The sequence below is a fragment of the Daphnia pulex genome, chromosome 3 (assembly GCF_021134715.1).
Source record: "Daphnia pulex isolate KAP4 chromosome 3, ASM2113471v1".
NCBI lineage: Eukaryota > Metazoa > Arthropoda > Branchiopoda > Diplostraca > Daphniidae > Daphnia > Daphnia pulex.
Window position 1 is genome coordinate 11,171,446 of NC_060019.1, and position 22,176 is coordinate 11,193,621.

The following is a 22,176-nucleotide window of genomic DNA, read 5'->3' on the forward strand; positions in this document are numbered from 1 at the left end:
CGGGAAAAAAAAAACGGATTTCGGACAATCGATGCGGCTATTTGGAAATTTACTCACATTCATCATTGAAACAAAAAGAAATATGAGGAAAAAAAAATTTGATAGGTTTGGTTGCATGCGCATTGATTGCGCATTATAGACAAAGCCGAATTACCCGCATCCTTGTGGGTTATCGAACAACAGCCGATTGTAAAGAGAAAAACAAAAATGGTCTTTCTCTTTTTTGTTTTTTTTGGCGAGGAAAGAAAAGAGAAGAAACAGCACAGAGGAGAAAACAAACCCACATCTGCATCGTATCTCCTGCCATTTTCTCTGGCGAGAGTTACGACCGAAATCAGTTTTCTCCCCAGTCCGGGTCACGCGCATCAGTTGAAACTGGAACGATTTGAAACATTGGGCGTTCGCCTGTGAAACATTTGAAATTGTCGTGTCAATGAATGAATGTCGTGCTGCGTTTCAATCTTTTTTCGAGAAAAGAACAATGGGCAAAACTCTATGCATTGAAAGTGAGCCAAAGAAGAACAATTGAAACCTTGAAAAAAAAAACCCAAACAGAGAAATGGTGTGCTTATAGTGGCACCCGATTGTTTCCTTTTCAAAGTGCATAATGACGAAACAAGTAGTATACGACAGTGAACCCTTCCGCCTCGGTTCATCGCTCAGAATACATTCTGTACAGGAAAAAGCAGAGCCGTCCGTGACCTTGTCACGTCACGTGGCCTACTTCTTCAGGCCAAGACAACGCAAGCTCTTTTGTTTTTAGTTACAGACCAAGCCAAGCGGATCTCCGCTTTTTTTTTGTCTAAAGGAAAATGCCACTCTTTAAAAAGCCACTTGGAAATGTGCGCTATTACTTCTGGACCTGGCAGCGAAATTTTAGGTAATGCCTATGGTCAAAAGAACATTAGACCTCCCGTCGGTTCTCGGGATTCAACCATTTGAATGCAAAGGCTTTGCCAAGCCAAAGAAACTTTACATAAAATAATCCAGTAAAAAAAAAGAGCTGCGAATGATACACAAGTCCGTTTGATTATTCATGAACCGGTTGTTGCGTGATGTTGTTTCGTCCCCTTCGCCAAGTGTCGCGGCTGGCCATGATTTACCTTAAATAGTTACATACGAGCGCGTACTTTATTTGGTTAAATAATTGCGGTGTATAATAGACACGCCCGCTCCTTCAACTCTCCGCTGAAACTGATTGGAATAAGCCAGGTAACTCAATCTGGAGTAATCTATTCATATCAGCTATAATCTGTTGACATATGATCCGGCTGTGTGCCCTTTTAAGGGTTCGAACAGGATTTGAGCACTTTAAACACTTCGTTTGCATCAACGATGGTGTCAACCTACTTTTTTTTTTTTACGAGCACCTCGTCAATTTCAAACTCTCCTTGCCACTCTTGACACACTCTCCCGCGGTCGGTCGGTCGGTCGTTCGTTCGCTCCATTCGTCTATCTATACGTGAGTCTCTCGAGAGTGCAACAGTCACGACAGGTTCAAATGTCATTCGTCACGTAATGTGAGAATTGCTGTTCCGCAGAGAGTGGCCTTGCCTATTTTGGCTGGCTCAACAGGAAGACGATGGAACAGGTGTCGTTAGGTAATCATCAAGCAGTTTGCTAGGTGGTCGTGAACATGCAGCACAGGCATTATTACGACGGGAAGGACTATAGACGAGCTTCGAGTTGAACGCGGGTAAAAGCTTTAAGAGGACGAGGAAACCGTCTCCTCACGAAAGTCAGAAATGTCGGAGAAAACCAAACGACTGGAAAGCCGCCGCCGCACGGAACTATTCATCTTCTTTCCACGACGTTGGAACTGGGACGCGCACGTATTAAAATGGGTATTAAAAAGAAGAAGAAGAAGAAGGGAGAAAAGTAAACGGGGAAAGGAATTGACGCGGTACCGCCGGACATGGCGAAGGTTCGTATAATTAATATCGTACTACACGTCGCCCGGGAATTTCTCGTGATGGGATCCTCACGCGCCGAGCTGATTCTTCATCCTTCCATTTCTCATCAGATTGGTGAAAGTCGAAATGATACTGCGTAGTACGTGACGCTTTGCTAAAAATTTGCCGATAAATAAAATGATTGTTTATTAGCCTTTTCTTTCTATTTGACTTGGTTTCCCCTGCGGATATCGAACGCACAGGTGCGGCCGATGGTAACGGCACCGTGTCGACACCGATCTGTCGATTCACTCTTTTGGAGAATAATTTAAAAATAAATTCGTGCGTGCTCCAAAGGGAGGATCGCTGTCAGTTCCAGTCTGACAGGAAAAAAACAAAAATTTGTTGTTCCAAGTGGGAGATCTTCTACAAAGAGGAGAAGAAGAAAAACCGAAATGTATTAAGACGAAATTTACATCGGCGACGTTGATGGTGGCAGCCCTGGGCAACACCGAATGCAGGCCAAGGATCTAACTCAACCGAGAAACGTTGCCGAGCGTGATGGATCACTATGCACCGTCATAAGTCTGAGCATATTTCAACCGAACGCGTTTGCCAGCAGAGCATCACAAAACTGGTTTGCCGTGCAACGCATAAGTCATCAGTGACAGCAGCTACTCCGCATGTTGTCACAACACTCAACAACACTTTCAAACCGTACTATATTTGCACAACAAAGAAGTTGGATGAGAAAATTTCCATTCGCGCTTGAATAACAATGCGGGAGTGTTGGTGCGTTTCAGGCAACACGTACGCGGTAGGTATACTGTACGACAAGAGCCAAGTGACCGGAAATGTCTGACCGCAACTTGAGCAACTCTATGGTAAGTCGTAAACGCAGTTCTTATTAGCCGCCTGTACAATTACCCAAGCACAACTCTTATTCTGTTTGTTCCTTTTTTATTGACTGAAGGTAAATAAACTATTCAAGCGCGTCCAACGTCCTACACTCCGCAGTGCAGGTGAAAGTTGTCCTCGACTGCCTTCGGTTAAACCAAGAGGGAACATGTGAACAATTGGGAATAATCTGAAAGTGGTATGTACAACAAAGCGGACATCGCCTGTAGAGATTTGAAGAGTTTATCGGGCGTTAAAGATTCGCGGCAAACTTTTCGAAATCTAATCACGAGAACGAGGTTAACTCGACTATCGCCAGGGTATTTAGGGCTGCTGCCGCTTTCTGATTTCATTCAAGAATGCAGACGTTTCATAGCCGGCTCGACATGATGACTCTTTGACTTAGTCATCCTTAAACAATTTTACGTCGCATCAGCCTGTCTCTCCTTTTCTGTGTAGACTTTTTTCTTTTTTTTTTAAAGAATCGTTTAAAGAGTTTCTCCGTCAACTATTTTTGTGCTGTACACAATAATTTAAAGGATAGAAAAAAAAAATCATCTTTATACCGTAAAGGAATGGGCGGATGTCTCGACTCTCCGAGACCCGAGAGTTATGAAAAACATGCTGCCCCCATGAATAATGAGTATAATATTTGTGTTGTTTTTCTTTTACTTGCTTGTTTTATTTTCTCTTACGCATACAGTGCCTCGAGCAATTAAGTATGAATGGAATTTTCATCTAGAGGGAGATTTTTTAGATTTTTTCACGCCCGAGGTTTTGATTTTCTCACGAATGGCACATTCTTCTTATTATCTTTTCTTCAATGGCTTCTTTCTTTTTTCTGTAACAGTGGGAGCAGGTTTCACTGGCAACGTATACTTGTTGACAAACGTGGCAAGTTTCATTTTCGTCTGCTATTGTGGTCGGTCGGCATTACCGAGTGTTATTACGAAATTCTACGATAAAAAAAGCTACCAATGTGAAGATTGAGTCTACGCCATTATAAAAATAAATAGTGAACATGTTTTCCTTTCGATTTTTTATTGCCTTGTGCCTTGTGTTAATGATGATTGAAAACACATTGTCAACGGGCGAAAACGCACAGCAAACGTCCAACGACGATGTACAAAAGAAAGCGTTAGAAACTCAAAATCATGCCAACAATTCCGGTACTTCCACGATCCCCATAGGTATGTGTCGTTTTCACACATTTTTTGCTTTTAATCATTGTATTTAATTTTTAAGAGTTACATGTGGCCATTCACTTTCTGTTTTGAATCAGTTTCATTCCTTTTTCTATTTCATCATGCCTTTTCACTTGATTGCATAAGTGGGTAATTGGAATTTTCCCGTTGTGCAATTGCAGTTGGTAAAAATGAATCCCCAAACAATCAAACATGGAATTATGGATCCAGCTTCATTCCGAACAAGGATGCCTTGATCAGAAGCACATACGTCTTTGGCGGTCTCTGCTTCTTGGCCATTCTCTACTTTGTCTTTAGGACTTGCCGTTTAAGAAGAAGAAGGGGAAGTGGCAGAAGAACAGGCACTCGCAAGTATCGTCCTCTCAATTCAGGAGCTGGCAGCCAAGAAATGGAGCCTCTTGGAGATGGTGGTGATGATGACGAAGATGAAGACACACTGTTTGACTCCCAGCCCTCCACTGTAACTCACCCACCTCCTTCTCTGGGTATCTGAGTAGACCATTAATAGCCATTTCCTTAACAGATATTCACATTTAAACTTATTTAATTATTTCCCCATGTCTTAACACTTTACAGCATTATAAAGGTATTTGTGTGCGTGTAATTTTTTTGCTAACAGTAGGATTCCACGTCAAACGTACGTTCATAAGAACGCACCGCGGTCCACTCGTGCATTCCTATTCCATGTAGCTCTTGTAAAAAGCATTATGAAAGATAAATTTTTTCTTTCGATTATTGTAGCAGCGTCGAATATAAATTCTCTTTTTTTTTTCTTTTTGCAAAATGTCATTTACATTTTTTAAATGATTAAAAAAGAAAATGTTGTTATTCGTGCGGATCTTTTGGCTCAACCGTGCGGCGGGGAACACCGCTCGAGATTTTCTCCCACCACGAGTCGATAAATTCAAAAGAACCTTATTGATAACCAGAGACTACTAGCAGGACAAAAACGGCAAAAAGCTTTCCAAGCCTGAAGCGTCCAAGGACTGAGATAGCCTACTTTTTCTTCCCCCCTCCGTCTTCCTACTGCTTCCTATCGCCGCGGCTTGTAAACGACCAGACGGAAAGGCAACGATGCGCGTCAATTGGTAAATATATGCCAAATGCACTGCTCTGTAGTGATTGACAATTGTGATTGCCTAATCATTGTTCGTATCGTTCAAGGAAAGCGTGACTGGTGGCTAACTTCTTTTGGTCGGCGGAGCAACGTGGAATACAATAATATAGCTGACGGGCCGCGGGGATGGATGTCAGTAGGTTACGCACTCAAAGGCTTCTGGCTGCTTCATCTGACTATGAGATGCCCTTCTTCCTCTCCATCCATCCAGCGGGTCGCTTTTTTATTTTATTTTATTTTATTTTATCTGGACTCACACAGGGCCCTGTGCCAGCTAGGTTAGGTCAACGCTCAGGTATGGCCGTCTGAGAGAGGAAAGAGCCCATGCTGTTGTGTTGTGTGTACAACCGAGCGCGCGTTGCCGGGAGCGAGAAGAGCCCACCCATTGCCTGTTAAAGAGATGATGACTGTGCCGGAGCTGCTTGCCGACCGTGGATGATGGGAGGATAAAAAAGATCCAATTGTGTTGCAAGCGTTTAGAACGAAAAATGGTGTTTCCTTCTCTTTGGCCGGCCGGATGGTCCGCCGGGAACGGGTCAGTGGACACTCGGCTATATTTTGGTTGCGCCGCAATGGCCAGCAAGAAGGTGGAGCTGAATGTCCCCCTTCCATCTTAATCGGTCGCCCAGCGTGCCTACCTGCCTCGTGTGTGCGTGTACACACACACACACTGTACAGGTGCATCTAGGAAAAAATCTAGGACGTTGTTACCTGCTGCCCTATTGCCTGCGTACCTTACCTTTGCCTTTTGTCTTCTTCTTCTTCCTCTTCTTTCGGAGAGGAGGAGGAACGAGAGGGTGGTAACCTGAAGCGCTCGTCTCTCTCTCTCCACCCACTCGACTCGTTCCGTGTGTCATCGACGTCGGCCTTGTCTGACCGAGTTTTTTCTCTCTCAAACCGACTCCCTCAACCAACTCCACCACCTCCTCTTAGCCACAAGCACCGGCACACCCGCATGGGAAAAAAGGAAAAAGAAAACTCCCGCCTCTTGTCTTGCTTCATCCAGCTAAAGCTCTGCTGCTTTGGCTCTGCAACAGGCCGAATTAAACCCGGACGGAGTGGAACCTAACGTCGGCAGTCTTCCTTCAACTCTTCGAGAGCTCAAGTACCTACCTCGTCGGCTCCTGCGGAATTTGTCACCACTCGAACCTCTCATCTCATCCGCGATTTTATCCCCGAGAGCCCAAAGTGGTTGTTTTTTAAAAACGAGTGCTGCTGTCACACTTCGCTTTTCTATTCCGTTCAAGTGATCAGTGCGACTCCTTCTGCTCCGTGTTAGCCGCCTTAACCTCCAGGTAAGTTCTAAATTTTTCTCCCATTTATTACCGTTTGATTTGATGGCGCATTTGTTGTGATGTGCCCATTTGAACATGGCAACTGGAAAGAAAAACAAGTCGTGCGCAGTTTCCAATCGATTTACCTGACCAGACGAGAGAGTCAGAGAGAGAGAGAAGGAAACCAAAGTCACTAACAAACAAACAAACAAAATAAAGTAGCGGGAGGAGAGCGAAGAGGAGGTGACCGCTGACCGGTTGACCTCCATTTGGACCGGCAGAGTGTGAATACCTTTTTGGTCATTCCTCTTCGTGCAGCACGTCTTCCCTTTTTGAGACCTTCGTCACACATTTGTTTGTTTTTTTTCCTCCTTCAATTCATTTAAGTATCAACACAACAAAAATATTCCGCCCGACAAAGTTGTGAAAAATTTCGACGACCAAAAACAATTTTGTTTGAGGTCCTTCTAAATTTTTGTGACGGACCTGTTTTGTGTTTCTACAAAACCGGTTTTGGGCTTTTTTTTTTAAATATTGTATGTATGTATGTTCAATAATTTTCATTGCCCTATCCGGGACGCTTCCGCAGCGACTCCCCTCCGCTTCCAGCACATACGCATTCCGATGTGCGGCAGGTTGTTCGGGCCCTAAGGCGGAAGAGGGGCCCGCGTGCACCTTTAACACACCTTCACATATAAAATTGTTATTTTATATATAGAGATAGATATAGATAATAATATTAGGCAATATATAGGTCACCAGGTATCTCTTTATATTTTTATTGCCCAATTCTCGGAATAGTTTTAGATTTTTGGTTTGTGATAAGTTCGCGGCTGGAAACTTATTTCGAATGAATCACGAACGTTCGTGATATCGGATTTATGTGTTTTCCTACTTCCACCCCCCCAACAATCAACCAATTGTATTTATTCCACTTCCTCAATTGCCCAGATAGGAATCAATAACGACCAATTGACTGTGGTAGATAATCGACATTTTGATTGGTAGCCCGCAACCATCGAATCGTTCCCCGACTGAAACTTTCTCCCTTCGTTCTATAAGAGTTATGCCTTTGCTACCCCCGCACGTCTAGAGACCGTTTTCTTGAGACGTGTGGGAATCTGATGGGCTCGTGATTTCGGGAGCTGTGCAGCTCGTCGCCTTTCGTGTGCAACTACAAACGTGTCGAAATGGCGTGAAAGTAAATGAGCGGAAGAGAGGACGTGACGAAACCGAAAAAAACACAAAACTCCAGGCTCATTGAGACGGAAAGAGAAAGAAGCGAAAGGTGGTGGGCGCACTAGTTTTTACGAGCCCAGTCCGCTTCTCATCAGCCCACCTGTAGCGTGAAATAAAAACATTAAAAGGAAAAGACAGAAGAAAGAAAGAAAAAAAAAGAATCCCTCTCCGACACGGGAGAAAGCTGCGGTCATCAGATCAGATATGAGTTTTTGGTTTCTTCTTCTTCTTTTACGTGAAAGCCGAAGTGCTCCGGTGTGGGATGCAGAACAGGTGCGCACACATCCCGACCCATATTTATTTTAAAAGACAAATCCATTTTCTTTTTTTTTCTAGTTGGGATTTTCATCTTTTTTTTCTTCTTCTTCTTCACCTGTCAGGTTTGGTGTGTGCGTGTTCTTTTTGTTGTTTCTTTCATCTTGATGTGCTTTCATTCGTTTACATTTTCACTTGACCTAAATAACTTTAGAGGGGCGGGCAAGAAGAAGAAGACAGATCCATAGAACTATGCAAATCGAGCATTGTTCTCTTTTGTTTTTTTCTTCTTGATTTCGTATAGCTGAACTATCTTCTTCATAATGGGATAACCCCGGAAACTGTAACGTTCACGAATTTATAGACGTCGAGATAGTACGGACAGATAATATGCAGATGAATCGATTTCACCTGGCAGATAATTGGTCGAACAGAGGAGGTTGCCAAAAATCGGTACACTGCAGGTGTTTCACGGTCGTTGATCTCGACCGAGCGCTAATTTATAGATGGAAGCGTCCGATAGTATTACCTGTATAGTCCATCAAAGAAGTCAATGAGCCTCGCCAAATTTTTACCACCGTCGCCGGAGCGTCGCTTATTTCGTCACACCAATTAACCTGGGTAAAACCTAATCACATTTCGTGTGACGTTCTTTGCAGCGCATCGGTCCACTGACCCACTAACTTCTCTCTCTCTCTCTCGATCTCTCTGGTTACTTTGAGGAACTTGACACTTGTCTCTTTTTGTTATTTATTTATTTAAACAATTTGAGTCTTTTCGAGACTAAAGTTTCTATTTCTATAAAAGGTTAGTTTCTGCTCGGTGGACCCAATTGGTCCAGAGACCAGACGGCAAACATGCTGGCCCCACAAAGTTGTTTGACGGTGATGGCCGTCTTGATGGGAGCAGTTCCGCTTCACTTGGCTTTCCCATCTGGCCAAACTTGGTTCATTCATCACTCGGGTCAGGTAATAAACAGAAAACACACAAACGAATGCAACGACGTAGATATAACACTACATCACGGCGAACGTGAGAGACTGTGTTGCCGTTTTATTTTCGCCATTTCTTTTATTATTTTTTCTTCGTTTGAAAATATTATTTATGGCTCGATGTGTTCTCTCCTCGATCGTTATCAGGTAGCCCGGCCGGTTATGATCAATTCCAGTCCCGTCTCCGACGAGTTCCCCATTCCGCGCTTCGCACTGCCAGAACAAACAGCCTCGCGGCGCCAAGACGGGCCTTTCCAAGCATCGGGTTCCAACAACCTTCAGGTACTATAAAGAATAATAATAACGCGATCTAACTGTACACACATCCTTCCCACCGAAAAAAAAGACTGAAAAATTGGCACACATTTCAAGTCATGTTTTTGTCCGACTCCCGTTTTTTCGTCCCGTACGTGGTTTGTCCCTTCATGGACGTGCGTATAATGGGCCCGATGATAAAAGCCCGGCCCCGTGATTTTTCAACCGACGACTTCGTGTACATATATATACATACAATTTTGTTTAGCGCAGTACGTTATATTTCTTTTGTATGCGGTGTGTCGCCATTGTTCTTTTGTTCGGTTCCGTGATGACCCCGATTTTCCTCCCGCCGTTGGTCATTTTCAAGAAAAGAACCATCCATCAACATTCCATGACTATGCTTTAATCAAGGAACAAAAGACTTTGTCATTGTGATATTCGTTGAATTGAAGTATTTAAAAAATCTGTTTTATCCTTCACTAAAAAATCCTGTTTTCCTTTTTTTTTTCCGGTTCGGTTAGAATGAACCTCCAGTGCACGTGAAACCGGGAGACAAGGTGTCGTTGATCGTGCGTAACCAAAACCCACTGGAAGCCCAAAAGTTCGTCGACGTCGGGGCGCTGCTTATGGACTTGCAGAGGATGCCACCAGCTTCGGATGGATCGTATCACGTCTTCCTCGCGCCACCCAACTACCCCCAACCGACTGGAGGCCAAAAGTTTGACGTGACCTACGTCGGTGCCCCGCAGCGGGAGCAGCAGACGGTGTCAGACCCACGCAATCCGCACCCACCTCTTTTCGTGGCCCCGCTCGATTACAGCGTTCCGCAAGGCTACGGACGTGTGCAAATTCCCATCCAAAACGTCAAGTTTGCCCTCAACTCACCATTCCAGCAGGTTCAGCAACAGCCGGCACAGTTCCAGCAACCCCAACAACAGTTTAGACAACCCCAGCCGCAGTTCCAGCCAACGCAGCAGCAGCCAATACAGCCTGTACAGTTTCAGCAACCTCAGCCGGTGCAGTTCCAGCAACCGCAGGTTGTGCAATTCCAGCCTCCTCAACTTCAGCCGGTGCAATTCCAGACACCTCAACCGCCTCAGTTCCAGACACCTCAACCAGTGCAGTTCCAGCCACAATTCCAGCCCTCTCAGCCACAATTCCAGCCCTCTCAGCCGCAATTCCAGCCTCCTCAACCACAGTTCCAGCCCATTCCAGCGCAACAACCGCAATTCCAACCGCAATTCCAGAAACAAACTGTCGTTTCCGAATTCCAACGGCCACAGTTCCAACAGCCTCCTCCTCCTTCCAGCTTTGAGCAATCTCTATCCGATATCCGGCTCCAAACTGGATTCGTTCCGTTCCAAACATTGGAAGAAACCAGTACATCTCCTCCAGTAACTCAACCGGCTCCTCCACCTCCCCCACCAACTCAACCAGCTCCTCCACCAGCTCCCAAGGAGCCGCTCGTCTTGGCCGCCGAGTCACCGGAATTTTTGGAACTCATTAAACCCCGCCCAGCTCCAATAGTTGTCGAAGTCGTTGAGAATGCCCCAGTGTCCGAAATTCCTCAGCCAGCGACCCAGTCCCCAGTTGTCGTTCCACCTGAAGAGAAAGTAGCACCGGTCATTGAATTGAAACCGGTCTCATCACCGGCTATTATTCCGGCTTCTTTCGAATCGGCGCCCGAGGTTCCCGCTAATACAGTCACATTAATTCCACCACCACAGGAAGACGCTCCCCTGCCGGCCCCCACTCCCGCGTTCGAGCAGACAATTCCGGCCGCCACTCCCATTCCGGCTCCGGAAATTTCAGGAGTCACTGAAACCACCCAAACTCGTCCGCTGAAGAAACGACCAATTAATCGAATTCCTTTGGAAGGCGGAGTTCCCCAATGGCCGGATTTCCAGGCAGTCCGTCAGCGTCAGCAACTGCAGCGTCAGCAAAACCGAAAGAAGATTACTCCGTCTTCCGGCAACAACTTCGAACCCATTCTGAGCCAAACTCAACCCGATGCGCCGGTAGATCCAACCTCTTTCGGCCAGAAGATTCGCAACAAAGTCAAGACCAATTCCTTGGTCTCGCCGCCGCTTCCGGTTCCGGTTGAACCGCAAGTCGTCGTACAACAACCAAAGGCTCAATCGTTCATTGTCGAACCGGCCGCTGTGGAACAAACACAACACGACTCGTTTGATCTTGACCCTCCAGTCGTCGAACGTGACGAATCGTTCCAGACACTCGAGTCACAAAACGCCGCTTCCGGCAACCAACGCGGACGCATTCGTTTCAACAGGCCCAATAGCTTGAACGTCATTCCGGCTGAAGCTTCGACCGCTCCACCAGTCCGTCACACCGTCAGCACTCTGGTCGGTGGAAGAGGCCGCATACGAATCAATTCCAACAGTTTCACCACCCCTACGCCCACGACTGCCGGACCGACTGTAGCTGCCACGGAAGCATCGACGGCGGCTCCTACAACTGTTCAGACGGCAGCGCCAACAGTCGCAGCTACGACAACGCCAACAGTCGCAGCCACGACAGCATCCACAACGCCGGAATCAACGACTGTTGCAGCAACAGTTCCCACGGTCGCCCCGACAGCTTCTCGACTTGTTGATCCGGTGGTCACCGAGGGACCCGCTCTCGAAGAGGAAATCATTAGAGGAGACAGTCCTATTGTACTAGTCGAGGAAACTGTTCCAGTCGCCGAGGAAGAAGAAGACGTTCCTCTAGAAGAAGAAGAGGAAGAAGAACAAGCGGTTTTGGAAGATGAGAAGTCCGTCGAACCGGCCGAGAAACCTTGGTCTCCCTACGAGGCCATCCAGCGTCAAAGAGAGACGACTGTTGAACCAGAGGCGGCCAGTCAGGTCGTTTCCAGCAATGATCAGCCACTCCGCATCCGCGGGAAAACCACTTTCTCCTCCTCGAGGATCCCTCTTCCACCTGTCAGGCCGGAAGTTGGAAATCGACCGGTCGTTCTCCGACCTGCAGCTTCCATTAGGCGACCATTGCCACCCACCATCCGCATTACAAAGCCCGTCTTCGATATCCAAGGGCAAGAAAATATTCGCTCGCAGGAGGATTTCATTGCCCCACAATCACTGGAATTCGGCATCCGCGATGGAGTTGAATCGAAACCTATTTTGATCAATAATTCGCCAGCCCAATTCTTGCTTCCGGTTGGTCGACGTGTCCCTGAAACGCGACCTGGAATTCAGAACATCCGGATCGGTCGCCCGACCACACAGGCCCCGACGACAACTACCACCACCACCACCACCGAGGCTCCCGTCGAAGAAGAACCAGTTGATGCCTTCCAGCAGGAAGCCGACGAATTAGTGACGGACGAACCCCTTGCCAACGACCAATTATTGCCAGAAGAAGGAGAAGAAGAAGGCGAAGGAGAACTAGTGGAAGAAGAAGTCGAAGAGGAGATCCTTACGGATGAAATCGAAGGAGAAGAGAACGAAGAGTTTGTCGAAACTGTCGATGAAACCGAGCCCGTCGTGTCTTCAACTGCGGCTCCTACTGTCACGACGGCCGAGGCGTTTTCAGAATTTGTCGACGAACAGGAGGAAGTTGAAGTGGACCCAGTCGTCGTGGAGGATACCAACAAATCGGCGGAGCCCATCACGACCACGACAGAGGCGCCAGTGGTCATCGAGGAGTCAATCGTTCCGGCGGAAGAGGAAGTCGAAGAAGAAGGCGCCATTGAATTGGCCGCAGATAACCACGTTGACGATCAGTCGAACCCGAGCGAATCGTCCGATGACGAACGCCAAGTGCTGGGCGTTTCCACGGCAACTGAAGTATCTCTCATGTACGAGCTCTGCTACAGAGGCCGCTGCGTCCGCGTTCATGAATAAGAAATGACGCCGCCCTGCCACCAGCGTTGCAGTCGAATGTCTGTGTGTGTTTTCTGAAATATTTTATGAAGTAACTTGATTGTCAATTTACGTGTCCCCCCCTCCACCCAAGTCCAGTACTGCTCAACAATTCCCGTTGGCACGGTATAATCGCAATGTAAAAACAAACAAAAAAACAAATTTAAAAAAAAAGACGAAGAATTATCGAACGTACGCAATCGGAATGAGATATCAGCAGCTTGCGCACGGCTGGCCCGTTGGATGAGGCGGAATTAATAATTGTCATGTTCACGCTAGTTATATGAAAACGACTTTAAATAGCCTCCCCGTATACAGATGAAGGTGACAAAATTCCAAAATAAGATACCATGTGTGCATGACAAGTGTGAATGTGTGAACTATTTATTCCCCCATGTAATCACTTTTATTGTTAAACTTTATCACAAGCAAAATAACTTTTCTTCACCATTTTTTCCGGTTTTATTTTTCACACAGATATTTTTTACTAATCGATGTTCGTTTCCTTATACATTTCTCGATTGTATTCAGGAAGTAATTACACATACAAATTTTACCGCTTAAAGACATTCTCTATTTCTCAAATCTCAAACTGATTTGGAAACGGAGATAAAGATGCGCATCGACACCAAGCAGATGGCGTATCAGTCGACCGTTTCCAACTGTTTCCAAATTGATTTTCGTCTACGTTGCACTTTTGTGCTTCTCTCTTTTCCTTATTTCTTCACAGCTGCGGCATTGCACTTTTGCCAAAATCTATTTGGGTTCCGGAACACGTTTAAACTCATAAAGGTTTTAAATGCGACTAAAGAATTTGTTGCATCATATTGCTCTTGACTGAGCCAATACGTCGTTATCGTGCGTTTAATTTCTGGTGGTCTATTCAACTAAAAGAAGTAAGTTAACGTTGGATATTCGTACAGACAATAATAATTACTTAATAAATTTATCAAAATTACTTTCTTCTGTCTCAGTGATTTTTACCTCTCTCGATTACCATTGTTGTCAGGAGTGTAGGTGACATGGGAACGGCGGTTGCTGTCGGCAATTCAAAACCTTGATCACAACGCAGGTATCAAATTAACTAGCATCATTTATCTTATAAACTATTAAATTCACACTTAATTATACCTGTTTATGTCGATGAATCAAATCGAAGATCAAATCATTACGCCTTTCCTTTACTGCACTTTTTTTATTTTTGTAGTGTCACTATATAAATTGAACTTTTCTTTGTTCACGTTTCTATTTTGGTTGAATTTGCGGCTGTGAAATTGTGCGACCCGATTCGCGGTGGTATTCTTTTAAATAATGTTTTGCTCTTTCGTAAAAGTTTTCAAACGGTTTTAGTTCGTCGTACCTTAAAATTGGTGAAGTCCCGCTGTGAAAGGGAAACCACCGGATCAATGAGATCACAGGAAGACGTGCATTGGGTGACTTTAGTTTGACATTCATACAGGTTGCGCGCGCTCATTTGTGCGCTGCTGCTGCTTCCCGGTAGGAGGAGCCGTTTGTTGCCAGCACTTCGGGTGCAGTAAAAATAAAAACAATGAAAAAGTAAGGCTTCTTCAACCGAAGGAAGTCATCATTGCTTCAGTCTTGATTGGGTGCACATCCCCGACGGACATTCTATTCCACGAGTTTAACGATTGTCGGTCCAATTCCTTCAAACAAAGCGAAAACAAGAAAATGGCGCTAACAGATCTAAAAATGAGAATGCAGACAAAGGCCTCTGTCGACACCGTCTCCGGAACCAAGGTTACAGTTGTGGGTGTCGGACAGGTAAAACCTTAAGACATTTTTTGATTTTTATCAGAGTGCATTTATTTATTAATTTATTATGTTACGATAATTTATTCTGCGTTTTAAAGGTCGGCATTTCAATTGCATTTAGCATCATGACCCAGGTGAGAATACTGCGATTTGTGTCCTTTTGCATTTTTAAATATTTGTGTTGTATTGTATACGTAGGGTATCGCTTCTGAAATGACGTTGGTGGACGTGATGGAGGACAAACTAAAAGGAGAATTAATGGATTTGCAACACGGATTGACTTTCCTCGACAACATGAAAATAACTGCCGGTTCAGGTAATCAAATCAAAATATCACAAATTTTTACGACATTAAGTTCTAACCGATTTATTGTTACCGTTGAGTTTAGATTACGCACTATCTGCTGGATCAAAATTATGTATTGTGACGGCTGGAGCTCAAATGCGTGAAGGCGAGTCCCGATTGGACTTGGATCAGCGCAACACGAATATTTTAAAAGACATCATTCCCAAACTTGTCCAATACAGTCCCGACACCATTCTCCTCATCGTTTCCGATCCTGTTGACTTGTTGACTTATGTGGCTTGGAAACTCAGTGGGTTGCCAAAGGAACGTGTCATCGGGTCTGGGACCAATGTAGATTCTTCTCGATTCCGTTTTCTTCTTTCCGAACGATTCGACGTTGCGCCAACTTCGATACACGGCTGGATTATTGGAGAACATGGTGACTCGAGCGGTATGTCTGAAAATATTGTAAATCCTTTTTTACGTAACCCTCTAAGCTTGTTATTAACTATTTCTAGTTCCTGTCTGGTCAGGCGTCGATGTGGCCGGTGTTCGTTTGAGGGATCTTAAGTAATATTTATTCACAACGATAAATTTTTATATACATATTTTATTAACAAGTTTTAATTAACTAAATTAGTCCTGCGGCAGGCACTAGTGAAGACACGGAAAACTGGAATAGTATCCACAGACAAGTCATTCAGAGGTATGTCAATGTAGCAATACAATTCTAGCGAGTTAAAAAATGCATTAAACCCTTTTTTTTTTTCTTAGCGCTTATGAAATAATTCGCTTGAAGGGATATCCTTCTTGGGCGATGGCTTTAAGCGTTTCTGTTCTTACCCGAGCCATTTTAAATAATACTCGAAACGTGTACGCCGTTTCAACATTTGTCGAAGTACCGTAACTTTGCTATACCATTGAGTTACACAGTTTTAACGACTTTAATTTTAATTAGGGAATACATGGAGTCCAGTGTCCTGTTTTTCTTTCTGTGCCGTGTGTTCTGGGTGAAAATGGGATTACTGACGTCATACAACAAACTTTAACCGAGGATGAGCGTACTCAGTTTCAGAAATCAGCGGCAACTTTAAACGAAGTTCAGTCAAACTTGGTGTTCTGAAAATGTTAAGAGTTATGTATAAATACAAACAGTTATACATACTGGTTCTTATTATTGTTTCTTCTGTCGCTCGAGGGGAGCTAACACACCATCTAGCGATGTTGGAAACAAATACGGAATGCTGCCATCTACCAATAAAAATGAAAGAGGGGAAATTGTTGGAGGACTGTTTGAGTGTGCAGTTGAAATTTTTCAATTTTCGTAAAGCCAAAAACCCACACAGTCTTACTCACAGTCATTCAGAAAGTCCGAAACCGTTCGCTGACTTCGCTCTGTTCCAGTAATTTACTGAGGTTCGTAAAATGGCAACACCACTTCTCAGTTCTCACGGAAGTTCGTCTGCACAAATCTGCACAAGTGTGCAAGTCTTCACACAAATGTGCAGTCTTCAAGAGTGAAAATTTGCATAAATTCTTTAAATTGTAACTTGTTAAGTGGCTGCAGGTGGGTAAGCGGTAGTATGTACTTAGACTTAGGCAACACTCCACTTAGGCACATGGATGCCTGATGATGAATTGGTGAATGGTGAGTGTTGTGTTGTGTGTGTCTGTCTGTCTAAGTTTCAAACATTGAATGGATTGATTGTAACATTATAGTGACCATTTTTAATTAAATGAGTGGGTAAACGTGGCTTTTTTTTCTCGATTGCCTCACCTTTGCTAACCACGAGCGTCCCCTTAACCCCTAATAACGTGGTTGAAACAAAGTGCTGAGTCAAATCAAGGAAGTGTTTGAAACAGCTCATGTTCCTTGCCCAGATTACGTTGGTGCAAAAAGAGAGCAACAGATTGTTACACCTGCATTGGATTTTCCATCTCAAGATAATTTTATTCAGTTTTTTTATTAGGTCTAAATAACTCCACCATTTATCTCCAATGTAACAGCAGCAAGTCGAAGGTTTTTCGAGTAAAGTGTGACTAGTTAAAGTTTTACTTCTGCTTGTAAAGAATCCAGCAATGTAGGACGAGAACTCAGACATTCAGTGACAGCAGCACCTACCTTACATGAATTTCCGATGCAATTTATGCCTAAAATAAGAAGAATTCAAAATCTCCACAGTCTACATGGGGGTTGGCATGAAAGATAACAAAGAAAGACTTAAGCAGCCCGTGATTGTGTGTGTAAGTATTAAAAAAAACTTTTTCTGAAAATGTTAACGAAATTTCTCATTTCTTCGTTCAGACTCTGGATTCTCTGGGTCACGACCGTCATTGGCGCGAATGCTGGTTCATTGCAAAACTCATCTTTGTCGAAATCTGACATCCGGGAAGAAATTAGAATTGGTGATGTAACACTTGCCATGGACGGTAATGACAGTACACTACTCGAGCCCACTTTATCCCTCATAGAATGAACTGTTTCTGGAGTGTTAACCAAGATGGAATTTGAAAATCTCCTTAGCACGAGCAACTATCTACGAGGCAACAGACCAACTATATGAGGCAGATGACTCCCACGATAGAGTTAAAAACAGAGCAAAAGGTATATAAAATAATGCAAAATTTTAAGAAAAATGCAAAATTTCGAAGAATTACGTAGTTGAAGGAGGTTCTGAAAAAAAAAAAATGCGGCGTCATTTTCATCATTCACGTCGATCCGCGTCGGATGTCGATTGATTCTTTCAAGTTATGGCTGCTCGAAATGCTCGGTCCAGTTTTACAAACAAGTAGGCCCTAGCTTACGTCTAAACTTGGGCCAGTTCTGCATGTATGAACGGCCTTACGACTGCAGGACAACCAACTCCTGATTGAATTATTTAAAGGTAAATAAGCTGATTGCCAACTATTTATAGGAAAATTTTTACAATTTGTATTTATTAGTAGAGTTCTTGTTGGCACAACAATTGAAGAACTATTTCGTCATGCTAACTTATCGACCATACTGACCGATTGATGTCGCTCAACTCATGCTATTGCCTTGTCCTGTCCAAATGCCAATTGGTTTCCGCACTTGCAAGTAATCCTTCGGTCGCTGACTGGCATCTTTTGACATACATCTTAATGGGCCGTAAAGCTGGCTTCTTGGTCTTGTCGCCAAAAGCGAAGATGAAAAGTTCCAGAAAATTAAAGAAGTATGGCCTATTTTTTTCTACTTAATTAGCAGATTACAGATTAAGCAGAAGGACCTTTGTCTTTGTAAAACATAAATGTTGCGAATTTTGACGGTAGATGACGACCGATATTGTTCTCGTGGCTAACAAATGTCGCGATTGTGTCTTGGTTGTGTTTTGAAGTAATGTTTTCCTTTTAATGTTTACCATAATTTCATTTTTTGCTTCTTTTTTTATTTAGTTTTGCTTAATATGAGAATCATCTGGATTTCTTTCCAAGCAAAAGTAAAAGGGTATCACGGTCGACTAAGTTCTTTGTTTGCTAACCCGTTGGCTGCTACCTTGACCCTAGCTGGCTGACCTTGCCCTCTTTAACTTCGGGATTTGAGGTATTGCTAGGTGTCGCTTCCATCTTCTTTGAAATTTCTGGTACATTAATATGTAACATCCATTCTAATTTCAAGTTAATCCTGCGATATTCCATGGATTCAATCAATTGAACCTGACGAGAGATGAAAGCTCAGCGACGACTAACTGACGTGCTGTTATTCAGCAATATTGCTCACTTGCGTGATGTCCTTTCGTCGCTCCGAATCATGGGGGAGTTGAGCTTGCTTCAGCTACGCGGCCAGCTGCCAGCATCATTGGATTACCCAGCCGACTTGTAAGTTACCCCAGCTCTAAACACAGCACAGAGTTTTACTCTTTAGATATTATGTGTGGCTGTTTGCGATGTGTGATGGCGTTTTCTTGAGTGCGACGACTAATCGCTCCCTAGCAAAACTGGCTTCGCACTCCTCTCTTCTTCCTTGTCCAGGTAATCTCCCTGAGCACAGTCAATCAAGGCAGAGTCTCCCCCTGTCTTGATTGACTGAACTTTGCAAGGAAAATTGAACATTTCACTTTAATAGATAAATTTAATGAAGGTAAATGATAAAAATGCATGAGCGATGATAAACATATGTACATAACAGTGTCAATAAGATTGTAAATAGTTATATTTTCTTTATGAAATATTTAAAATACAATGTAATCTATATCTATCTTAAATGTCCCAATTTATTTTCATCATCTTTCACTTTCTTCTTCTGTTTTTTGTTTTCATTTTCATAGTATATACTGCACCAGCAAATTAAATTAAATAAAAGACCCATAATTTTATTAGATGGCAGGGGACCTGTTGCTTTCTCAACCACGATAATAACACAGCGTTATTATTTGTTTGGCGCAGAAAGTTTTTGTTTTAGCAGTTGCCGATTGAATCAATCCTAGATCATGTAAGATCAGGTTGCCTCAATCATATACTGTGTGGATGAGATTTGAGTGACAAAGATGGAAGAGATTTGACATGACAGACAAATTAACGAACAACACACTGAACTGTGACACCAAGGATAGTAGCAGCAACAGCTTTAAACACACCTTTCACCATCTCCTCATTAGGCAGCATCCCCAGTAACAGACGAACATCAATGGCCATTGAAACCTACAGAGTACGGAGAAAAAGAAAGATTTATCACAAGTAACTGAAGTAAGATCATCAAGTGCAGAATGAAAGGAATGCAGTTTAAAGTTTAAAAGGTGATACGTAAACTCGTAAAGGTAGCAGAATAAGATATTTCGTCAACAATCTGGAATCAATAACAGATGTAGAAGCATCTAGAAGCACTCCTCGTCTGTTCTGATGTGTGTGCTCTGTGTGTGCTGCGGTTGAGGACGAGATACAAATTTGCAGGGATGAATATTACGTGAGTATCACAGTTATTTGCCCTTATTTGTTACTAGTTCTTTTAATTGAGTGTCAATGTATCAACAAGCGAGATTGGATCGGACATTGTTTTCATGGTACTGTCAAACGTTTCTTCTTTCTGACGCTAGACAACATAGCTTTTGATCCTTTTCCACTCAGTTTAGTTACGCTTACTTTGCTTCTCGCTGCTATTACAAACAAACTTTTGGGTGATAACTGTCAGTTTCTGTATCTACAACAAAGCTCACTTGTTAGATTTTTAATATTGTGTTTTTTTTTCTACTTCCGGTTTTCTCTTTTCAGTCAGTAGTTTAGTAAATAGTCATCTGAAGTACAAACGAACTACATATTCGTGATCCTCGTTCAATTTGTGGTAAAGTTCATGTTTTATTTTGTACGAAAGCGTACTTCCGGTTTCAAAAATTTTCCTGAACTATTGTTCAGGAAAATTCTCGATTTTGACCAAAATCTGGATTTCGCTTAAATTACACCTAATCGACCCCAAATTTTACGTAGATCACGAATATTTAGTTTATTTTGACGACAGCTCAATGGTTAAGGCGCTATCGCTTACTTCCGGTGTACTTCCGGAAAATTTGCATAAAACTAGCAAGTGAGCTTTGTTCTCTGTAGAATTCTGAAGACTCCATGCTAATTTTAAGCAAAGAGAAATGGTCTTTTTGATTACTTTTATGACTTGTGACCATCTAAGGCCAGTCCTTTAGATATTTAGTTTTGAACGTGTCAAATAGATGGCGTGAAAGAATGTTGTTTGTTGTGTCAGATATGGGCTTATGGCGGCTCGTTGCCAAAAGTTTAGCTACAGCTATTTTCTTCGAAAATTACCAAAGAATTCGCTGGTAAATTGACTATGTGTGCAATTTGTTTAGCATGTGTTCTTAACCGTTTATGTGTTTAATAACATCATCATTTCTCATCCTTTTCCAGGAGAAAATGTGAAAGGTGCATGAAGCCTGTACTGTCAACTATTGTGTTAAAAATCCTGGTATCCTACTGAATGTGTCATCAAAGTGACAGAGTGGTAACAACCAACGCTAGCTTTAGTGCAGTATTGCTGGAACATAGTCTTCTCATCTTTTATCAGGATTCATCACTATTATCGGCTGAATCATTCTATGGGACTTGCCAGATCACCAACCCCAGCATGGACCAATCTCTCATTCCATCTTCTAGAGAAGCTTGGATAACTGATTGGCGGTTTAGTGTGTAAGTTTACTTGTCATGTCACTGAACTTATTTTGTTGCAGTCTTAATGTATTTCAAGTATTGTTCTGCACTTAGTCTATCTAATTTTTTAAGTTTAATTATTCTTTTAGATCATAGACATCAAGCACATTGATGCCACAAATTATAGACAAGGTGACTTTATTTTTTATTTGCAGGTCCTTAGGTTTCTAATGTAGCATGACCGACTTTATGAGAAGTTATGACCATTGAACAAAAAGGACAATGACTATACACTTGTACAGTCAAGGTAACCCGTTGGCTGCTACCCTTGAATATATCCCCTTTTACTTCATGAAAATGTTAACAGGCCCTCTTGATTTGAGGTATTGCTTTCTGTCGCTAAAATTTTATTTAAAATAACTGTCCTAATAAATGTTCATTCTGCCCACAGGTAACTCCTTCGCTACTTATCATGGACTTCATCCATTGGTGAAAACCAATGACATCCAGGAGGAAAAAAGTGTGCTGGTCGAACGGGGACTTGCAAGCTAAGCCGGAAGCCTACTATATGATTAATCGCTCTCGTAATAACTGTTCCTCAACTCTTCGCTTATTTTCCGGTTTCTCCTTCCAATCCCTGTCTGCAGTCAATTAAGGCAGTGTCTCCCCCTGTCTTGATTGATTGCATTTTGCATGTGCGAGTTTTTAAAGCAATTTATCACCCAAATGACACAAAAGAAGTTGGTTAGGTTTGTTTTATTTGGGTATAAATTGTTTTAAAACTTGTACTAATAATCAATTGCCTTGTACCGGACGCTCTGTTTATTAAATTTGTAATAATTTTGGGATATTATATATAATAATAATTAACTTAAATGAATTAAATTAAATTTAATTCAATTAATTTAATTCAATTAAAATTAATTAAAATTACATATATTTAATTCCATTAAAATAATTTAAAATTAATTTCATAAAATTGAATTTTTTTATTTT

At 42.8% G+C, this 22,176-nt stretch overlaps 2 protein-coding genes and 2 long non-coding RNA genes across 9 annotated transcripts; all 4 read left to right on the top strand.

Annotated features, from left to right (window-relative positions):
- Positions 1 to 99: 99 nt before the first annotated feature.
- On the top strand, positions 100 to 13,575 carry LOC124189651 (calphotin-like). Of its 4 annotated transcripts, XM_046582065.1 has the most exons (8): positions 2,530 to 2,776; positions 2,866 to 2,988; positions 3,640 to 3,979; positions 4,156 to 5,082; positions 5,159 to 6,406; positions 8,687 to 8,847; positions 9,019 to 9,153; positions 9,651 to 13,575. In XM_046582065.1, exons 6-8 carry the CDS (start codon positions 8,737 to 8,739, stop codon positions 12,990 to 12,992), a joined length of 3,588 nt encoding a protein of 1,195 aa, XP_046438021.1. In that variant the 5' UTR covers positions 2,530 to 2,776; positions 2,866 to 2,988; positions 3,640 to 3,979; positions 4,156 to 5,082; positions 5,159 to 6,406; positions 8,687 to 8,736; the 3' UTR covers positions 12,993 to 13,575. The 4 variants fall into 4 exon arrangements, with proteins under 4 accessions (XP_046438020.1, XP_046438023.1, XP_046438019.1 ...); XM_046582064.1 differs by having other exon boundaries at positions 100 to 2,776; positions 2,866 to 3,979; XM_046582067.1 differs by having other exon boundaries at positions 1,516 to 3,979; positions 9,651 to 10,262; positions 10,305 to 13,575.
- Positions 13,576 to 14,515: 940 nt separating this feature from the next.
- On the top strand, positions 14,516 to 16,233 carry LOC124189659 (L-lactate dehydrogenase-like). The gene is made up of 8 exons (XM_046582081.1): positions 14,516 to 14,792; positions 14,882 to 14,917; positions 14,982 to 15,099; positions 15,173 to 15,520; positions 15,588 to 15,639; positions 15,710 to 15,775; positions 15,844 to 15,967; positions 16,028 to 16,233. The coding sequence occupies exons 1-8, from the start codon at positions 14,700 to 14,702 to the stop codon at positions 16,190 to 16,192; spliced, it is 1,002 nt and encodes a 333-aa protein (XP_046438037.1). The 5' UTR covers positions 14,516 to 14,699; the 3' UTR covers positions 16,193 to 16,233.
- Positions 16,234 to 16,491: 258 nt separating this feature from the next.
- Positions 16,492 to 19,285, top strand: LOC124189664. 2 transcript variants are annotated; one of them, XR_006872619.1, is made up of 7 exons: positions 16,492 to 17,313; positions 17,375 to 17,499; positions 17,594 to 17,674; positions 17,732 to 17,954; positions 18,016 to 18,263; positions 18,484 to 18,631; positions 18,707 to 19,285. It is a non-coding gene; the product is annotated as an uncharacterized LOC124189664 (long non-coding RNA). The 2 variants fall into 2 exon arrangements; XR_006872618.1 differs by having other exon boundaries at positions 17,375 to 17,674.
- Positions 19,286 to 19,759: 474 nt separating this feature from the next.
- On the top strand, positions 19,760 to 22,026 carry LOC124189666. Of its 2 annotated transcripts, none has more exons than XR_006872621.1 (5): positions 19,760 to 19,990; positions 20,941 to 21,034; positions 21,098 to 21,219; positions 21,396 to 21,563; positions 21,632 to 22,026. It is a non-coding gene; the product is annotated as an uncharacterized LOC124189666 (long non-coding RNA). The 2 variants fall into 2 exon arrangements; XR_006872620.1 differs by lacking the exon at positions 19,760 to 19,990 and adding an exon at positions 20,531 to 20,852.
- The last annotated feature ends 150 nt before the right edge of the window (positions 22,027 to 22,176 follow it).